At 52.8% G+C, this 19,143-nt stretch overlaps 6 protein-coding genes and 1 non-coding gene across 7 annotated transcripts; 2 read left to right on the top strand and 5 right to left on the bottom strand.

Annotated features, from left to right (window-relative positions):
* Positions 1 to 401: 401 nt before the first annotated feature.
* On the bottom strand, positions 402 to 3,675 carry ASPACDRAFT_1874241 (DUF4246 domain-containing protein; the record flags this gene model as incomplete). Its single annotated transcript, XM_020198030.1, has 2 exons — positions 402 to 2,722; positions 3,289 to 3,675. The coding sequence occupies 2 exons, from the start codon at positions 3,673 to 3,675 to the stop codon at positions 455 to 457; spliced, it is 2,655 nt and encodes an 884-aa protein (XP_020053229.1). The 3' UTR covers positions 402 to 454.
* A 1,563-nt stretch (positions 3,676 to 5,238) lies between these two features.
* ASPACDRAFT_33736 (uncharacterized protein) lies at positions 5,239 to 6,072 on the bottom strand (the record flags this gene model as incomplete). Its single annotated transcript, XM_020199987.1, has 1 exon — positions 5,239 to 6,072. The coding sequence occupies one exon, from the start codon at positions 6,070 to 6,072 to the stop codon at positions 5,239 to 5,241; it is 834 nt and encodes a 277-aa protein (XP_020053228.1).
* An 804-nt stretch (positions 6,073 to 6,876) lies between these two features.
* On the top strand, positions 6,877 to 10,008 carry ASPACDRAFT_33894 (glycoside hydrolase family 71 protein; the record flags this gene model as incomplete). Its single annotated transcript, XM_020199997.1, has 2 exons — positions 6,877 to 6,960; positions 7,018 to 10,008. 2 exons carry the CDS (start codon positions 6,877 to 6,879, stop codon positions 10,006 to 10,008), a joined length of 3,075 nt encoding a protein of 1,024 aa, XP_020053227.1.
* Positions 10,009 to 10,603: 595 nt separating this feature from the next.
* Positions 10,604 to 11,720, bottom strand: ASPACDRAFT_63206 (uncharacterized protein; the record flags this gene model as incomplete). Its single annotated transcript, XM_020203857.1, has 4 exons — positions 10,604 to 10,654; positions 10,695 to 10,814; positions 11,052 to 11,517; positions 11,581 to 11,720. The coding sequence occupies 4 exons, from the start codon at positions 11,718 to 11,720 to the stop codon at positions 10,604 to 10,606; spliced, it is 777 nt and encodes a 258-aa protein (XP_020053226.1).
* A 1,665-nt stretch (positions 11,721 to 13,385) lies between these two features.
* Positions 13,386 to 14,108, top strand: ASPACDRAFT_63205 (uncharacterized protein; the record flags this gene model as incomplete). The annotated part of the gene is made up of 1 exon (XM_020203856.1): positions 13,386 to 14,108. One exon carries the CDS (start codon positions 13,386 to 13,388, stop codon positions 14,106 to 14,108), a length of 723 nt encoding a protein of 240 aa, XP_020053225.1.
* Positions 14,109 to 14,645: 537 nt separating this feature from the next.
* On the bottom strand, positions 14,646 to 14,719 carry ASPACDRAFT_t257. Its single transcript has one exon. It is a non-coding gene; the product is annotated as a tRNA-Asn (tRNA).
* Positions 14,720 to 15,849: 1,130 nt separating this feature from the next.
* On the bottom strand, positions 15,850 to 17,930 carry ASPACDRAFT_124860 (uncharacterized protein). The gene is made up of 3 exons (XM_020196757.1): positions 17,473 to 17,930; positions 17,135 to 17,416; positions 15,850 to 17,070 (listed from the first exon to the last, which is right to left on the bottom strand). The coding sequence occupies exons 1-3, from the start codon at positions 17,861 to 17,863 to the stop codon at positions 15,989 to 15,991; spliced, it is 1,755 nt and encodes a 584-aa protein (XP_020053224.1). The 5' UTR covers positions 17,864 to 17,930; the 3' UTR covers positions 15,850 to 15,988.
* Between the last annotated feature and the right edge of the window lie 1,213 nt (positions 17,931 to 19,143).

Here is a 19,143-nt window from a genome sequence, read left to right as displayed (position 1 = left end):
TGGAGTATTATGGTTAGACTGGCAAGATTCGATTGATTTCCAGACTTGGGACATTGTAATGTCCCGCCTCAAAGTCTCCATTGTGGGAGCTCCAAAAGGGGGCAAGAATCTTAAATTTATCAGAACGAAGATAGTTACATTGCTCAGTCTCCAGAAAGCATCAAGCCAGGGAAGAAGTTCTTCTTGGGGGATCTAGAAAAGAAAAGTGGTCTACATAATCAAGTCAAACTGAGAATTCTGTCCATTGTCTGTCAAGGCTTGTGGAAGTTTCGTGGTACTCAAGTCTACTTAGATAAGTTCTGAGTCCTATGAAAGTTAAAATATCCCTCACACAATCTATGTCAACCGAAGCCCAAGATGTTATAGGCACCTAAGACATTTCATCGACGAATAAGCGAAAAAGCAGACCATCAAGATCTGAAAGGTAATGTGGTGTACAACCCTCTGCCCAGCACTAACCCAATTCCCACCAGAAATCGTAGGTCTGAATATGCGAAAGCTGGTGCGGAACGGCTTCCTCTCGCTCCTTCTCGGAGTCTCTCCTGTACTGCAAAGCCTCGGGGAGATGCATCGGCCAGGGCCCTGTTTCCTTCATGACCATGTCCATCAGCTCCTGGGGAAGAGTCGAGAGCGGAGTCGTGGCGGAATTCGCCAATACCGCATTGCGCCACCAATCATGCTGCTGCGGGGGCACATTTCGAGTCGAGGCGATGCGATAGTGGGGATCCACCAGCCACAAGATGACGCACCGCTGATGGCCTGGGCGGCTCGGGTCGAGCAAGGAGAACGGAAGCCTCTTGTATCGCAAGGCATTGGGCCACAGGAGAAAACGACCCGGAGTAACGGCGACGGACCCTAGGGTTTGTAGCGGCAGAGCGTTTGGGTCTTCGCCCGGTCCCGGGGAGGGAGGGATTCCGTAGAGTTTGTAGATGCAGAACGGGTCCGGTTGATGGCCGGAGATGTGCAACCGGTCCCGTTGTTGGTAGGAGATGCGAGATTCTGTGATGTTCTCCGCGCTATAGCAGAAATGTGCGGTGGCGACAATATGCTCGTTGAGCATCCCGTCTACGTGGTATTCTGGATCTCCGGTGTATGCATGGGCACCATCATCACCACAACCCTCAGGCGTCAGATCGATGCTGAAGACTTGAACAATCACCTGCAGGCCCTGTTTGCGGAACTGATCTTCGAGCGACACCGAGTAGTAGTCGTGATTTCGAGGCGGGTCGAACTCGTGGTCACATGGCCATGGCCCGAAGATGGGGTTCGCGGTCTGGCCTCTTTTCCAGTCTTCATACGTATAGGAAAGCCCGGGCTCGGGGTATGAGAACCGATGCAGTCGCCTGAACTTCGCCCGGATAATCTCTTCGACGCGTGCAGGGGACGCCCACATTTCCGGCGTCATCCAAGCCAGAAGATCCTCCGTCTCAGGGGGATCCCCGGGCTCGGGTTCGAAGACACGGTACTTGAGATCCACATCAGACAATTCCAAATACTCTCGCACCTTGTCACAGTGACTCTCCCATTGCTCGGGAGACCAGGCGCGTCGAGTAATCTTCTGATTCCACACGACTGGGAGAATGTCCTCCGGCGGTTCTACATCCATGGGACATTCTTCTTCTCGGTCTGTGACGCCATAGGTATAGATGCGCCGAGGCATGCGCCCGCCAGCGCCTTTGACTAGAACCTCATTCCACGGTCCTATCGCGCGAGAAATAAGTTTCTCGATTGCGAAATAGGCCTGGGTATGGCTTGGGTGGAGATTGTTGATATACGAGGTGATCTGTACTGCCGTCCCCGACGGCTCCGCAAACTCCACCTCGCAAGGTAGCCATTGGAAGCGAAAGGAAACCTGTTGTAACTTGAGATTATCCTGAAGATAAAAGAGTTCTCGGGGAATCAGGGCCGTTCTACTCCTGGAGGGATCCTGCACAGGTGCCGTGGCTTGTCTGGGATCGGTGGAAGGCTGATAGAACTGGAAGATTGAGCCGTCCGCCGCAGGCGGAGCAACCTGACCACCATGGCTGAGAACTGTCGTCTGACCATAAACCAGCATATAAAGCGACGGGTCTACTAAATTGTGAATGCCACCACCCTTCGTTGTTGGCAAGAGCGGACGGAGTGCTTCTTGGAGATCATCCCCCAGAGCCTCGTCGTCGATTTTGCCTACGCCGGAGTCGGCATTGAGAACGATGACATATCCAGTGTCGCGGAAGCTCTTAGCCTTATCCTGCAGTTCCGCTACGCACCAGAGCCATGCTTTCGTCGTGATCAGGTCCATGTCCACGTCCTGATCTGAGTTCGAGTCAAGGCTCGCGTAAGATGAAGATGCCTGTGCACGCCACTTAGCAAGATTCTGTTCGTCAAACACATCGTGTTCCCAGTTGGGAATGTCTGTGATCCGTTCCATGAGCCGCAACATCTGGACCTCAGGTGCGGTCAGTCTGAGGGCTCTCCTGGAGTAATGCTCGCGTGCTCCATGTGCAAAGCGTTGGTTAATATCGAGCTCATAGTCCAAGGGAATATCGCTGAATCCTGGCACTCGGATTGGAACGGAGCCAGTATTGTCGAACTGCAAGGGTGATTCTGTCTCGTCGTTCATATTTGGTAGCTGAATGCTTGCCGCCGCCACGTGGGGGAGCGGAAGAAAGAAGAAACACACCTGCCGCGCTCCAAGATTATATAACATGTTCTGTACGTCAATTAGGTAAGGAGTTGGTATCTAACGGGCTAGCTTATCCGAGTGCCCGTTGCGCAAATACCGGCGGTGTAAGGTTCAAGGTTATCTATTACTACCCATCCCCATCTCGGAGCTGACGGACACTCGCATGGTACCTATACCCTCCATGCTTTGCGTATATATAAAAATTTTGGTCGCTCGTCGTCAGCATTTCGACAGTTTATGGCATACGGAAACAAAGGCATGCATTGTCATTGTAGTTACTCCTTGGAAAATGGCTGTCGTCTGGATAAAAAAAAAGGCAATAGCACCAAGTGGGACTTTGAGGTATCACAGAGAGGCTAGAGGCAAGAACGCTGGAATAACCGGGGAAAGATTCAGAAACTTTAACTCGAGCATCGCCTGCCGCCTCAAACTCTCTCTTCGCAATTCTTGCCCTGACTTCGTCTTTCAATGATGGTGATGATGGCTACCGTCTTTGTGGAATTGAAGATGCCGTTTGCTAGCGGCATCCACTGGGATCTGAGCCGAGTAAAAGGGTCAGTGAAATCACAACAAACGAATAATCAAAACTGGGAGAACCACTCATGTATTATGAAGAGACCTACCATACTAGGAGTAGGCCAAGATGTTGCAGTCTTGTGAATCAGATGGGATGAAGATGACATGGGTGAAGGCCGAACGCTCTGGGAAGGACTGCTCCCCTGACCGCACAAACCATAGGTGAAATTGGGATTGGGTGCTGTTGCGACCGGAGAGTGCCGAAAAAGTTCACACTGGCCACCACCGGTGAAGAGCCAGGTTCGACATGCAGGAAGTGTCGAGCATTTGTGGCCACAGTCTGCTGCATTGGTATAGTTGGAACCGAACGTCAGAGCGGTTCCACTGAAGAAGGCGATGGTATCATGGACGGAGTTGTCTAGACAAGCGGTACTTGCGATCGTAGTCGCAGTGAGAGCAAAGAGACCCAGAAAGATAGAGTGATACAACAACATCTTGTGCTATTCAGGGCTCTCCGGTGCTTCAATGCCGAGACACATGGCCCCTTTATCTCATTTTGGTACATCGCGTCGGGCATGAGGGTTCGTCGGTCATGGTAAAACTAGTCTCCTAGGGAACTACCGTAGTGACTATTCAGGGGGTGTTTGTTGAATTCTGGCATTAGCACAGTATAATCTCCGAGGTCACCGCTAGGTAGGTAACTTGTCTTGACTCTTGAGTCATGGTAATAGATATGAGGCATGTGCTTTTGATTAACGCAAATAACGCATTCAATGGTTTGCCGGAATGGCCTACAAATCCAGTATGGTCGCCTATTTTAGCTCAGGACTGCTGAGTCCCTGGTGGGGTGGGGTCCCGAATTTTCGGCGTCCGTTCACGTTGCTGATAAGAGTTTTTTATGAGCTTGTTTTAGGTAAGAACTCACCAGGGTCCACTGCTCGGATCTTTAGATGCCCTCCCTGAAAGGCTTGTCTCTACTGAGAAAATTCAGAGATCTCGAGATCGGGTGCATCCCTGAAAGGCTTGGAATGTTGATCTCCGGTTGTCAATGCACCGCACTTTTACAGTACTTGACTTTCCCAGGGTCCTTCGAAGGCTGCACATTCTAGAGCAACCTTACTTAGCGGACTGGAGACAGGGGTTTCATTGATTTTCCGGCAATCTCGCCACAGGCAGGCGCTAGGTAGATTTTGCCACTGGTGAGCATTTGACGAGATTGGAGGCTGCTAATGAAAGCAACGGCTCTACCACTATTGGAACTACTCCTTTTCACCGAGCTCGCCTGAGATTGCGGCAATGGGACGCTATACCGGATCCACGCGAAAATCTAATTTACCTTACCCTAACTTACTAGTAGGATGAATTACCTTGGGATAAGACCCCTGCAGTCGGGGTCTCTCGTGTTCTACCCCACCGTGGACTCTGTATAGTAACTAGACTGGATCTGTAAGCCCTACCGAGCACTACTAGAAATATGCCAGCACTTATGTCCGCAAACCAATCCTGGCACAGAGCGGGTTGAAATTGAGAGATTACCCCTATTCTACGGGGAAAACGAACAGCTAGCCGGTCCTGGATTAACAGTAGGGTCTCTCAGCACTAGCTGCAGCCTAACACACCCTGACTTCTGGCGATTAAGGTACCGTACAATACCACCCATTTCAACCTGGTCTAGCTTTTGAGCTGGGGATTGTGGTTTCTACAAATCCACGCGATGTTTGAGTCTTGAACTTGATTCCACTATTATTTTCCACCATTTACCTACGTACACTGCCAAGAGCCACTGTCAACGGACATCGAAAAGTCCATATAATTTACCCTCCGCTATCTCACTCAATATTTCATGACTAATCTAACTTTATGACCCTGACCCTGACGAATTAGTTTACATCAAGTAAAAGTTCTGTGCCAATCGGAAGGAAACAACAGCAGAGAGGAGTAGCCCCAGGGACGGAAGATTCGGATGAAGAAAGATAGGGGGAACGCAGGACAAGGAACAAGAACCAGGACAGAAGCTAGTAGGTAGACGGTCTCTCGAGTACTAGGGCTCATGCGACTCATGAACAGCCTGCTTCGAGCGATGCCACCGACCGCTTATACAGGTCCGCAAGTGCTTGATGTGATCGATATCGACTGTTCCCAGGCACGGCCTGCGCCCAGCTCAAAAATTCCCTGTACGTGTCACCAACTCCCGCCAAGTCTCCGGTTGCTGTCTGCAATGCCATGCTGGCATAGTCCAAATCCGTGTAAACAATGTGTAGTGATGGCGACACGGTTCTATCCTCGTCCAATATTCGTTGGGTGCTCTCCAGGGTAATGGACGGGTACTTCTTGGCGAAGGCCTTCGCTTTGTAGCCGGTCAGTTCTGCCTCCCCTTGGATGACCAGCTCAGTGAGCCGAACAGCCTGCGCCCAATTCAGGGCCACCGTTGCTTTGGCCACCAAGTCCGCGGATGGTACAACCGCTCGAGCAGTTTGTATTTTGTTAACGACCGCGGTGATTAGCTGTCCCATGTTGCCTTGCCCGTTCTTGATTATCACGTCTTTTTGCAGGAGAGAGCCGTCGTAATTCCAGGCTCGGTCGATATCTAGAGCTGTGTCATAAACGTTGGGGCTGGTAGTCGCCCCCCGAGTTGTGGGCGTGAGCTTTTTCAGCAGATCAGGGTCCATGATCTTTTCAATAAACTCCAGCAGGGTGCAGTCTTTATTGATGCAACCACCCCCAATGGTAGCCTCATATGGCACGCCGTCTGCGGCCGCTCTGGCAGCGGCAGCGGAATCGATTTGGTAGGCGTAGTAGAAAAAGATAGCCTCAAAAGGACCGGTGAACCCGGAACAATGTGCAAGGTTGATGAAAGCACTCAGAATAATTATAGGAAAGATTAGCTTCATTTTAGATAGCTTCGAAAGAAGAAGGTTGGGGAGTATTCGTTCCAGTTCAATCGCAGAATTGAAATCAGCTTCTTGCTAGATGATAAGGCAGGAAATAAACTAAAGGAGAGCATCATACCCAGAAAGCTATCAGCAATGCCTATTTATCCTCGAGTCGTATCTGTCTCTCCGTCAGAGGGAGGACGGAGCTTGGTCATGGTCGATTTGAACATTTGCGACCAGAATCCGTTACTAGTGCGTAAAGCCGATTTGAACGCCGGCGTGCTACTAGTCCGTGTTACCTCAATCAAGAAAAAGGAACCAAGTCCGTGGCTATAGGAGCCACTAATTTCAATTGTTGAAAGGGGCAGTACTGGCACTAGTAGCACGGCTACTAGAACATAGACTATCCACTGCAACACTCGTGGTGGAGAATTGTGGACCGACGGACTCATGGCAAATATTCCCTCATGTCGCGAGCCCAGAGGCCTATCTAGCTAGTACTCACTCGCCATCGTTTTAAAAAGATCAATGATAATAATGCTATGCCTGTCGGGGTTTTCCGTAGAGCCCGACCATAGGAGACGGACTTGATCTATCTATAAGTAAATGCTAGAAATCTCTTGCCGAAGCCATGTTGTGACAGAATCGCTCATCTCACCATCTAACGCTCGCTTCTTCAACTCCCGATTCATTCGTTTATATATCAAGAAGTTTCATTCGTTCACTTTCGATCTACTTCTTGTCCTTGACTCAAACCTTTCCCTCTCTTTCAGACTTTGTTTTGTGCACAGGCTAGCCTGACAGACAATTACCTTCATCACCATGGGGTCTTTCCTCCCAGTGATTCTGTCGCTCGTCCTCTTGGCCACCCGAGCCCATTGTCGGGCAGTTTTCGCCCATTTCATGGTATGTCTTTTGGTTTGGCAGTCTGGCAGAAAGGTTTCGCACTAACCAACCGAAAAGGTGTCCAATACCCTGAACTACACAGTTAGTGATTGGGAAAATGAGATGACACTTGCGCTCGACGCCAAGATCGATGCATTCGCCATGAATATGGCCGTGGGCGACGCCACAAATACTCAATCACTCGAGAACGCCTTCGCTGCCGCTGGTAATACCGGACTGTCGCTCTTCTTCTCGTTTGATTACGCAGGCAACGGGGCGTGGGCTAAGGCTGATGTACTCACCATGCTGCAAACTTACACCTCTGACGAAGCATACTGGCATTATGAGTCGAAGCCCTTTGTCTCTACCTTTGAAGGCCCCAACAATGCAGATGATTGGATTGATATCAAGGAACAGACCGGGTGTTTCTTTCTCCCCGACTGGTCCTCCGTTGGAGCGGACGTTGCTGTGAATCTAGGCAGTGGAGTGGCCGACGGTCTGTTCAGTTGGGCGGCATGGCCGTACGGTCCAAGTGACATGAACACCTATGTGGATGCTTCTTATATCGACTTTCTGGATGGTAAATCATACATGATGCCGGTATCTCCGTGGTTTTTCACGAACATGCCCGGATACGATAAGAACTGGCTGTGGCGTGGTGATGATCTTTGGTATGATCGTTGGGTCCAGGCCATGTATTTGGCTCCTGACTTCATTGAGATTATCTCTTGGAATGATTTTGGGGAGTCTCATTATATTGGCCCGATCCAGGACAGTGATTCCTCGTTGGCGGAATCCACGTATACTGCCTTTGGGACGGGTGAATCCCCGTACAACTATGCATTGAATATGCCCCATGATGGCTGGCGAGCGTTTCTTCCCTGGCTCATCGATACCTACAAGAACAATATCTCGACTATCACGCAGGAAGGTGTTCAAGCATGGTATCGACTGAACGTTCGTGGGAGCTGCGCCTCGGACGGCGGGACCACCGGTAATACTGCCAGCGAGCTGCAGCTAGAGTATTGGCCGTACGAGATCCCTCAAGACCGAGTATTCTTCTCCGCCCTACTGGGTTCATCAGCAGACGTCTCAATAACAGTCGGGGATGTTGCTTTGGAGGCGGCGTGGAACAGCACCCCAAGTGGAGGCGCAGGTCTCTACCATGGCAGTGCGGCATTCTCGGTTCAGGCGGGAACTGTGGAGGTGGCTATCAGTCGAGACGGTGCTATCATTGCGAGCTTTACAGGCCCAGACATTGTTACCGGCTGTGCCGCATCCAGCGACATTGAGAACTGGAACGCCTGGGTAGGCAGTGCTATGGCGCCTACCCTGACCTTGGCTACCCCGACCTATTCACTCGCGGAACAGGTCTGCGTCCAGGGCTGGGGGGTAGGTAACTTCGAAGGCCTTTGCGCCTTTGCTTGCAAGCTGGGGTACTGCCCCGTCGGCGCCTGCTTATGCCAAATGATGGGTCCTCAGGCAGATTTACCAAAGAGCTTGGGAGTAGTTGGCTACCCAGCTGCTGGGATGACGGCCGACTACACGGGTCTCTGTGCTTTCTCATGCAACTACGGATACTGTCCTCCGTCAGCCTGTACCACAACCCAAGTCCCTCTTACTACGTCGACCGTGTCGCCCTTCACTCCGAACACCTGTACTGCTGGAGAAGGAACGGGTGACCTGGCGGGTCTATGTAGCTATGGCTGTGGCTACGGCTTCTGTCCGATCCACAACTGCACCTGCACCGCCACCGGTCCCCTGAATGTGCCGCCGGCCGCAAACACGACTATCTATGGTTACACCACGGACGTTTACCCAGATAGCGGCCTGTGTGACTTTGCTTGCGAGCGAGGCTACTGCCCATCACCCGTCTGCTCGGAGGACGTCGGCGGGGACGACGCCAGCGACTTGATTTGCACGGATGATGATGAATCCGTCGACTCCACTTCCAGCTGCCTGCAGGACATCGAGACCTGCGATTACACCCTGACGTTCGACAGCTTTGCAACCCTGAGCTCTTCCTCAAGCTCCCTGCAGGGCTTCTGCGTGAACTACTATGCCCTGGGCATTCTTGCCGATATGCTCAACGCGACGATGGCCAATTACACGGACATCCTGTCCAATTACGGTGGCAAGTTCACCGAGTACCAGAAATACATCCGCGAGGAAGTCCCGGGCGCGCTGACGGCGTACATGAACCCCGGAGGAGCGGGCAATTCCTTTTTTACGTGTACCTTTAGCGACGGCGGCGTCAACACCTCCACGACCAGCTGTCCGTTCGACTCGGAGCAGGTCTACAACGGCTACGAGATCTACTACAATCTCGTCAACGCCACCGCCTTCTGGGCCAACCTCAGTGCCAGTACCGGGATCCAGGAGGACTGGGTCCAGTTCGGGGACGAGGACGTCGGATCGAGCTGCGGCGTGGGGTCCGGCAAGACCTGCCAGCCCAACCGGGGCGTGCTGAAGGGCTACCCTCTGCCGGCGGACACCATCAACGTGACCAACCCGCAGACGATCATCGAGGACGCACTGCCGGGGATCCAGAACCTCACCGAGACGATCCTCCTGACCCAAATCCTGGCGGCGACGGGCGCCTACGGAGGCAGCATGGAGAACGTGCTCCTCACCATCTCGACCGTCGTCTTCACGCTGGCGCAAGCCGTAGCCAACATGGGCGTGGTGGTCGAGGTGGCCGACAAGGCGTCGGCGGAGGAGAAAAGGGCCATGATCGAGGAGATCATCTTTGGCGTCCTCATGATTGTCCCCTTCTTGGGAGAGGTCCGGCTCATTTCGGATGGGCTGGAGCAGCTGGCCGACATGATGTCGCTCATTGGGGACGCGGGCGCCCTGGGCAGTACGATCTACGGGGTAGTCACCGACCCGGACTCGGCGATCTTGGATATCTTCGAGCTCGCCCTAGGGGGCGGGGTCCGGACGCCGGACGAGTTCGAAGAAGCCGCCAATGCCCGTCGCGGGTTGACTGACGACGAGGTCATCAGTCTGGGATCGGACTGGAAATCCTGGAGTGATGACCTCTCTGAGGTGCAGTCGGTGTGCTACTGAGGGCTGGTCGGATTCGGAGATGCGGATATCTCGCAGGGATGTTGCGTTGGATGTACTGTGCGTACATTTCTTGGTCTATAGCCATACCAATGAATATTTTGATTCTCGACAACACTGACGGGGACGGTATATTCCTTGACCTACTCTCTCCACAATCTTTGCTTGTCCCCTCTCTATTCCAAACGATATTCTTCAATCAATGCTCCAGCAATCTTCAGCTGTGGGGTCTTGGGGTAGCCAGCTCAGCCGCCGGCAGTCGATGAGTGAGTAGATAGACCATTTACCTTCTGGATGTGCAAGTCTTGCTGGAAGCCCGCGAGTTGTTGGGGCTCGCGGAGTTGGAGCCGGAACCTGCCTTGGCCAAGGTCTGGATGCACTTTGCGCTACTGTTAGACGTAAGGGAGGCTTGACGTACATGCCAAACCGTGCCCATGCGCCGCGATAATTGATAAGAGAAGATGAGTTAAAGGGGTAGGGGGAAAGAAAGAATAAACGAGGTATAGAAAAGTTTTTGCTTGCGTGATTCCAGTTTACTAGAGCTAATACCCCAGGCGTTTGACTTTTTGGCAATCAGAGATCTGTCTTTCTTTCTGACTTATTGCGACCTTTCTGAAGCATAGTAGTGGAAATTGACATAAACATAGTTCTAATTAAATCCCGAAATATGGCCTCAACACTCAACATACATAGAACCGCAAAAGATAAGACAAAAAAACCCCGAGAACTTCATTGGAGGACAACCTGCCCACCCGGCTCACGAAACACCAGCTGATTGTTGTGGAAAAGCTCTCGCGCGTGTCCCATAGCTAGTACTATACCTAGTACAGTACCTAAGAATGCCTTGCTACGCTGCTGCCAGCGCCGGTAATGGCCCCTTGTGCAGTGAATCTTGCTTTTCCAGTTGTGTCACAATGGAATCTGCAGCGTTTCCAGGCATCGAGTTTGAAGTACCTCAGGCACTGCCCAGCTTAATACCGGCCAAGGAAGGAGGGCCCATGTTGAGGCTGCTCTTGCAACGAAAGTCGGCTAAACTCGCGACGCACCACCTCCTCTGATTCCCCGGAACCGGAGGAAGCGGCTGGGTTCCTCGACTGCAGCAAGAAGCCATTGGTATTCGGCGCACCGAAGAAGGAGGAGCCGCCTGCACCGGGCGATGAGAACCCGAAGCCTCCCGCCGCGCCCATCACCCACTGGCGGTCACAGAAGCTGCGCGCGTCGACACTATAGGAGCTGGAGAACGTGTTCATTTCCGCGGACGCTGAGCCATAAAGGGTGATGCCCGTCAGTCGAAGCGCCCCGGCCCGATTCGCGCTGGCGGTCACCATGCCTCCATATCCGTTCCAGTTGGTAGTCTGCATATCACCCATCCGGTTCGCGTAGGCCGTGACTGAGCCACCGAGCGGGTTCCATCTGGTCAGCCCCATATCACCCTGAATGCTTGCCGTGGCTGTGACCACGCGCCCGCAACCGTCGTCCGCGGGCAGCTCAAGCCCGCCGGGGCCATCCACCCTGAGTTAATAGGCGCCACCCGAACGAATAGGTATTGTCGCCTCCTGCTCGCGGAGGACAAACGGTGTCCATACCGGTCGCCGATGGAAGGGGTTGGTGTCCAATCGCATTTGCCAATCTCCCGGACGTGCCTGACCGGAGCTGACGAACCCGGGAACGCCAAACTGTTCTTGTAGGCCCAACGGATTCGAGCCCCAACTCATAGCTGCGGTGGCGACGGCGCTGAGATAATTTTGACTCGGGGGCTGTTTCGATATGAGGGTCGAGGTTCAGCCAGGGGGAGAGAGGCGTCTCTGAGTAAGATGGAGAGACACAGCAAGGCGAATGGTGAAGAGGAGAGAAAATGACAGGATAGGGCAGGTGCAAGAGAGCTCAGCGAAAGCCTGCTGGTGTGGTGTTGGAGAAAAGTTGAAGTATAATGTGGTTCGACGGTGCCGGATCGCTGGATCCCTTATATCCTGTGCTCGTGTTCTTGTCCACAAGGCAGGATGGGCATGCAACTCTTTGTTCCATGACTGGAGATGTTTTTACACCGCTAGATAGCAGATTCATTGCTTAACAAGAAGTGAAATTAGCGGGATATTGGTCTTGTCTCTGGATATCCTTTCAGCATTTAACATAGTTTATGGCATAAGCCTTTTGGCTGTATGACTCTCCGTAAAACTTTTTGACCATCGGAGTTACAACCCACAACGGCGTAAACATCGGCAATCACAGCAGAATATAGAGCTTGTGCCAGTTATCTCATGTGCAGCGCCAGCGTCTTGCCGACTAAGCGATACACGGAGAGCTGAAGATTTTTGATGTGGTTTTGAGGGGAAAAAGCCTCCTTTCGCCGCCCTCCGCTCGATTGTTGATTCAGAAGAATATCTTGCTTTCTTTGTCCTCTTCGTGTTTTTCGCTCCGTGTCTCGGTTCTTCCCCTCTGTTGTCGCAGACCTGGCTCTCGTACTGAGACACGTGATCATCAAAGCCCCGAAACACGGGATGGAGGAGAGATCACCTGCCAAGACGAACACGCTCCGCTGTCTTGGATTGATATTTCTCTCGGCTCATTGGGTTATACACTGAGTAACACCTGCAACGCGTGAGCATGGTCGGATTCAAGGCTTTTGACGGTGCTTGGGGCTGTGCAGATGGCCTCAGACATGGTGATTCCACTTTGTGTTCTCCTGGAAAGACATCCAGCTCCTATTCACATAATCCAGCCAGTTCACTGTCTTAGCCACACCCATGATTTGTGAGAATCTGAAACTGGTGGTATCATTTCGGCCGCCGCGGCCACTCTCTTCCTGTCCTGGAAAAGACGCATTTGGTCTTCCTTACCCCCCTCCTTTCCCTCCCTTTGCCTGGGCCTCTGCCATTACCTACTGCAGACAGTTTTAGCCAAATCATAGACTGTTCAGAGGGCGAAACGGTATCTAGGTAGTCTGTAAATGTTATTAATGCCAGGCGAACGTCCCAGCAGAGCCTTTGAAAGGCCAAAGACATGACAGAAGCAGTGCCGAGCTTTTTGCTGCTCCAGCCGGATGCTGGGATTCACCGGGACATAGACCCGTGAGGCGGTGACTTGCCAAAAGTAGAGACAACTTTCCCAATCGGATAGTCACAAGGCTTCTTTCCTCCTGTTCATTATTATGGCTATTGGCGTACATCTCATTCCGATGCTACTATGTACATGTCTGTACAGTACTTGGATAGGCTAACCAACCAACCTTTAGTGAGTCAACCTAAGCGCTTAAATGAGGGGCTATACGCGCGATAGTGCAAGCACACGCTCTGTCCTACCTCAACGCCTCTACTTCGCAACCTCATCAACCACCCCATTCCGTAAAGAGAACATTTCTTCCAGCTGCGCAGTACGCAACCATGCCCTCCGACCTCCTTAAACCACTGGCCGTATTCGCCCGCCAGCCGCAGTCGCAACGCTACATCAAAGCCATCAGAAACCTGGGAGATGCATGGCGTCGCCTCGCTGATGAGCCTCTACCCGAGTCAGATACCAAGTCCACTCTCGTGGAAACCAATTTCGATCTGGTCCTTACAATCGAGAATGCTCAGGATGATCAGTCGTCCCTATCGAATCCCATAGTCGTCGAGATGTCCACTCGCGAGCCTCTGGCTGCGCCGACCGAGGACACCACTGCATCAGGATCTTCGCCCCGTCACTACCGGATCTTCGCTGACTGGGGCACGGATTTCATCTGGCGCGATTTCGACGACCTGCGGGGTGACGAAGGGGACTGCATGCTGGACGCAGAAGAAGTCCTCTCTTCCCCCCTGTACCCGGCTCGTGTCTTTGAGAACTACGATGCGTGGGTGGAAACGTACGCCGAGAACTTTGATCAACGACGCAACAAGACCGGCGACTTCCATGCCTCCACGTTTGCCACCGTCACGGAAGAAGTGGCCTGGAATGTGGCGGGGTATCTGCTGGCTTGGCGCATTGCCATGGCGCCTGATGTCGGGAGGATCGAGCTCAGCGCGGGCGTGTCGAAGTATATGCTCGAAAAAGGGAATGAGACGAGTGTGACGTTGTCCTTTCTACGGGTTCAGGCTGAGCTCTTAGCGAAGGGAGAGCCGGTAGCATAGCAAACTGAATGTTTTAGGCGGCGGACATTGTTGTGGTTTTCCGCATGCGCATGTAATGATAACCGACCGGCATGTATGCTTTTTCGAGGGACGGGTCTTGGTTGCATCGGGACGATACAACAGGCAGTGTTTTCTTATGTGTTTCGTGTGTTCTTAGCTACTTGGTACGAGGGTGGGACGAAACATGCCCTGACTACATATTCTGGCCCAGTCACATCGGTATCAGAGGGGTCGTAGTCTTTCGCTTCTGCACTAAGTCTCGTTTTCTGCCCACTTACCCGGTTCTCGGGTATATCGAGCAAAGACTAATTCGGTCCTCTTCTTCCTCCTCTCTCGCTTATAACCGTCGGCATTTCTTGATATGCCCGAATCTACAACACGGCGACAAATATTCCGGTTCATGACATCACTCGATGACGGTACAGTTAGACTATTGAGCCACCGGATCATAAGCTAAGGCTTTGAATATACCGGCCACACTCTGTCTTACAGTGATAAGGGCATCAGGCCGAGAGAACAAAGACAAAAAAGAAATGACGTCCTAGGAGAGGATCGAACTCTCAACCTCACGATTAACAGTCGTACGCGCTAACCAATTGCGCCACCAAGACGTGCTTGATGTATTGTGTTTAGTTGGTTGCGTACATATCCCTCTGTCAAATCTAGGCTATGGTTTCCTTGACACAATCGATGATCCCGTGGCCCGCTGTTTTCTGTGCGTTCAAGGGTTCAAGTAGCCAAGAAAACTGACCCCAAGACTCAATCATTTATTTTTTTTCCCCATCATTACTGGTCTCTACTCGTGCGAAAGTATCGACTATATATCGCTGAATATCAACCGATGAAATCGACCACACGCTACAGCCAGACTCTGTCAGTCAATGACAAAATATATATCTTATGCTCCATACCCGCTCCACACTCCCCCAAGACTTACCTATCAACATACAAACATCGCACCTTTTATCCCGCCTTAGAATAGCTATACCCATAACCTCTAGACTAAAACCATGCAGCCCCTGCTTTGATCTCCAAAACGATCCCCTTTCAAATGAAGCACACAAGGGGTCATGGCACACGGGTATCACAACACCCCCCCCTCGGAGCTCCCAGCTCAAACACCCCCGACCCCCGATGTGGAGCCCACCCTATCTCCATCCCGACCAATCACCTAGAACCATAGGTCTCCACTTCCAGTTCCGTTGCCCTTAAAATTTCTTAAAATTCCTACTCTGTATATTATTCTCATAAAGGATTACGTGGATCCCTGACCTCCAAGCGGAGGTGGTTCCTGCCGATCAGTGGTGAGGGTTACGCATTCGAGGCGATTTGTTTCTGATTCTGTCTGGGTTTACTGGCATGCAATAATAGATTCTAAATCCTTCTTTTTGGTCCCTTGGTGGCTAGAAGGGGTGCCTGGGTTCGAGTCCCTAGGGGCCGGACCCTGACTGGGTCTTGAGCCTTTTTTTTTTTTTTTGGGAGGAAGGGCGTTTCAGGGTTTCATGGAAATTTTGTTGAATCGAGATGGCCTGGGTATGTCATGGAGGTTCTTGGCAGTGACGTGTGCTCTGCGTTTCTTCGGGGGAATTGAGGGAGGCCAAGATAGGTCTCGGCTGCGAGGGGGGCCGACATTTGGTGCTGGGGGGTTGATGAGGGATGGATTGTGCTTGGCAGGCTTTTAGTCTTGAGTTGTTTTAGTGTACGATAGAATGGTCTTACAAGACTCCTATGTGGAGGTGTTCAGTTTAGATGGTACCGATAAGAGTGATTGATAGAGCTAAAGTATAAAGCTAATACTAGGATACAGGATGGGTAGAAGCGAAATGGCTCTCATCGATCAGTCACGGCGACTACAGTGACGAGGTTAGGGCAAGGCCAGCTCAGTAGACAGGAAGCTTGAAAGCAGGGAACTCGTAGGTCCAGGAGTCGATGGACTTCTGGTCGTGGACGCAGGAGAAGCTGCTGTTGCTGGACCAGAGCGGGCGGGTGGGCCACTGGCAGAGCATCTGGGTCTCGCCGGCGTAGGAGCCGGAGGAGACGGTGGCGTTGAGACGGGAGGGCTTGACGCCGTTCTCCACCCAGTTGATCATGATCTCCATGTTGTCCTCGGGGTAGGGGCCGGGCTGGAGGGAGTTGGTGCCGCAGTGGGCGGCGCCGGGAACCAGGTAGAACTGGTACCAGTCGGCCATCTTCTGGAGCGACTCCTGGTAGCTGAGGTCGCCGTACATGATGGAGCGGACGGCCTGCCAGTAGTGGACGGAGGAGGCGGCGGGGATCGAGGGGTCGGACTCGCCGTGGTAGTGCAGCAGCTTGCCGCCGGAGGACTCGAACTCGGTCAGGTCGGGGATCGTCGTCTGCAGGCTGTCGATGTAGCGGATCATGCCCGTGTTCATCCAGCCGACCAGCGTGTCGTAGGTGACGTTGTCGAGGTTGGACAGGTTGTCAATGTTGAGGAGCTGCACGAACTTGGTCACATACTCGCCGCCGGTGGACGGGATGTCAAGCTCCCACGCGCCGGTGTCGGAGTTGTACTCGGTCGTGGCGTCCGACAGCTCGGAGCCGATCTGCCACGACAGGTAGGCGCGCTCGCCCTGGCTGTTGTGCAGACCGTCGTAGATCGCCTGGGCGAGCTTGACGCCCTCCGCGGTCACGGTGCCGTTCTGAGCGGGCTGGTAGCTGGTCGAGCTGCCTTCGGCGCGCTTGCTGAAGCCGAAGCCCAGGGAGGTGTAGTTCTGCTCGGCGCAGTAGTAGGACTCACCGATCACAGAGGTCAGGTTGAAGTTCAGCATGCAGAGGTCGGTACGCGAGATGACACCGTCGGTACGGCCGTCCAGAGGGTCGCAGGCCTCGATGGTGGCGTTGACGATCTTGTCGAGCATGCACGGCTCGGGGTAGTAGTCCATGGTGTGCTCGACGGCCGAGGAGAAGACGTGGTGGACCTGCTGCTGAGCGAAACGGAAGGCTGTTGGGAAAATGTTAGGGATCGATGCGCTCTGGTTGTAGAAGTCTGTCAGGGTTTGGCTTACCGGGAGCTCCAGTGATGGCACCATCATATTCGGATCCCCAGCGTTGGACCTGGCTCATACCCTCACGACCACCGTCGGAGCAACCCTCGTAGTAAGTGTAGATCTTCTTGTCGCTGTCCAGACCATAGAAGCCCCGGGCAAGGGGCTTGGCGATCTGGGTCATTTCACCCAAGGCCCGGTAGCCGAACATGTAGGTGGCATCCCAGTTGATGGAGCCGTTGCCGTACAACACAACCTCATCGTAGCTGTAGGAGAAAGCGTCGTAGCCGGCATCAGTGGCACCTTCATCGTGTTAGAACATGTCTTAGTAGTTAGAGTTGTTGTTCATGATAGCTTACCCGATGCAGCGCCGTACTCGAGACCGCCAGTGGCGTCGCTGGAGAGCGAGAAGCCACCGCCACCAGCAACGTAGAAGCGGTTCTTGAACTCAGACGGGCTGGGGAAGGCATACTTGAGGACGACCTTGTCGCCCTTGCCGGTGTGAGTGTAAGCGACAGTCACGTTACAGTAGGTGTAGCTGTCCGCGCGCTTCATGCTGCCGCCCATGCCACCGCTGGATGTGGTGACACCCGCGGTGACGGACGAGGGGATCATGTTGATGCCCAGAAGGGTGCCATTGGAAGGCAGAGCAGACTGAACGTTGGACACAGTACACAGATCAGAGAGCGAAGTGGCATTGGCCGTTGCGGCTGCCAGAGCAGCAACAGCTGCACGGGAATACTTGCCCATGGTAGGCAGCTGAAATGACTGGATTGGTTGGTAGACTCAAGAGAAGAATGGATGAGGCTGGATGGTGAAGAGATCGACTTGAGGAGGCGCATGGCTTCTATTTAAGCAAATGCGGTCTCAAGTATGAGGCACTGCATGGCCGAAGAGCATCCATGGATAGTCGGCCCATAATTGGAACGGAGGCGGAAAGCATGTTTGGGCCCACTTGTGTTTGACGTCCCTGCCCGGTTCCCTTCATCCCTCGTCACCCGCTTGCGTGGCCCTCCCCAGCACTTAGGGTCTAAGGGTTCCCTGGTAAAACTGAGGTTGAGTCTGCTACTGCTTCAGCCTTAATCCACTTGCCAAGCGAAAGGCACCTCTAGCGTATTGCAGTGATAATTTTGCACTTTTTGCCTCCTCGCCGTGCGGTCTTGAGATATGACCCAATAGGCTGGGAGTACAACATGAGTCCCACCATGGGATGACCAGAACGTAGACAAGATAGCTGCGTGCTCAACGTTTCCAAAATTGGTTTTTGATGGCATCAAATCCCTAAAGCCATACCCAAACTTGATGGTGTTCTGTAAGGATGCTAGGGCGGTAATAAGCTTATCCGCAGTCCCCACTGATAACCGATCTGGGATGCTTGGCACAGACTTGGCGCTGGATTAGGGTCTCCCGAGCCACTTTGTATGCCCTGGACAAGTTTCTTCATCCTGCAGCCTAGTTATGCGCCGGGCTGAGTACTGTTTCGGTGGCGAGATCCCTTGCCCCCTGCAAAAATCGAGGGATGCAAACCTTGAGCGTCATCTGCAAGCGCAGGTGATAAGGCTACCCCATGTTCTACTATGCAAGTGGAATCCCCAGCTCGGCTGTCAAAATCGTCATTCTCACTGTCAAAGCAGAATCATGGAAAGCCCAGCCACCGGCTTCCCTGCAATCAATACTAAGCTTTCTACGCTGCGAGTCAATCTCGCTTATGCATGCAGAGTAAGTGGCTTCGTCAGCTCTGCCATAGTCAACCCAATCGATGGATGTGTATGAGTTCTGTCTCATCTATCTGAGGATTAGGCTTGTGCCAGAGCTAACCCGTAGACAACGACCTATAACGTTAGTCTGCCTGCTGGACTCTCGCTAAGTCTTGGCTAGCTGGTTCGAAAAGTGAGCAGCGCTGCTGTCGCAGACACGAGGATATGAAGCATGGGCGCCGTGGTGTGCCTGCCAAGCTGCTTAGATACGCAGTTGCGAAGATCGTCATCTCAGCATTATCCAGAAGATGACTTAAAGTTCGAAATAGAGTG

Source organism: Aspergillus aculeatus, assembly GCF_001890905.1.
Source record: "Aspergillus aculeatus ATCC 16872 unplaced genomic scaffold ASPACscaffold_15, whole genome shotgun sequence".
NCBI classification, from domain to species: Eukaryota; Fungi; Ascomycota; class Eurotiomycetes; order Eurotiales; family Aspergillaceae; genus Aspergillus; species Aspergillus aculeatus.
Note: the sequence above shows the minus strand (reverse complement) of the source record. Positions and strands in the feature narration are given on the sequence as shown.

Excerpts from the sequence above, each read along its gene's own strand:
- ASPACDRAFT_124860 (XM_020196757.1), bottom strand. The coding sequence starts at position 17,863 with ATGGGCAAGTATTCCCGTGCAGCTGTTGCTGCTCTGGCAGCCGCAACG. Across the intron at positions 17,417-17,472 it reads CGAGTACGGCGCTGCATCGG|GTGCCACTGATGCCGGCTAC; the intron begins GTAAGCTATCAT and ends AACACGATGAAG. Across the intron at positions 17,071-17,134 it reads TGCCATCACTGGAGCTCCCG|CCTTCCGTTTCGCTCAGCAG; the intron begins GTAAGCCAAACC and ends TTTTCCCAACAG.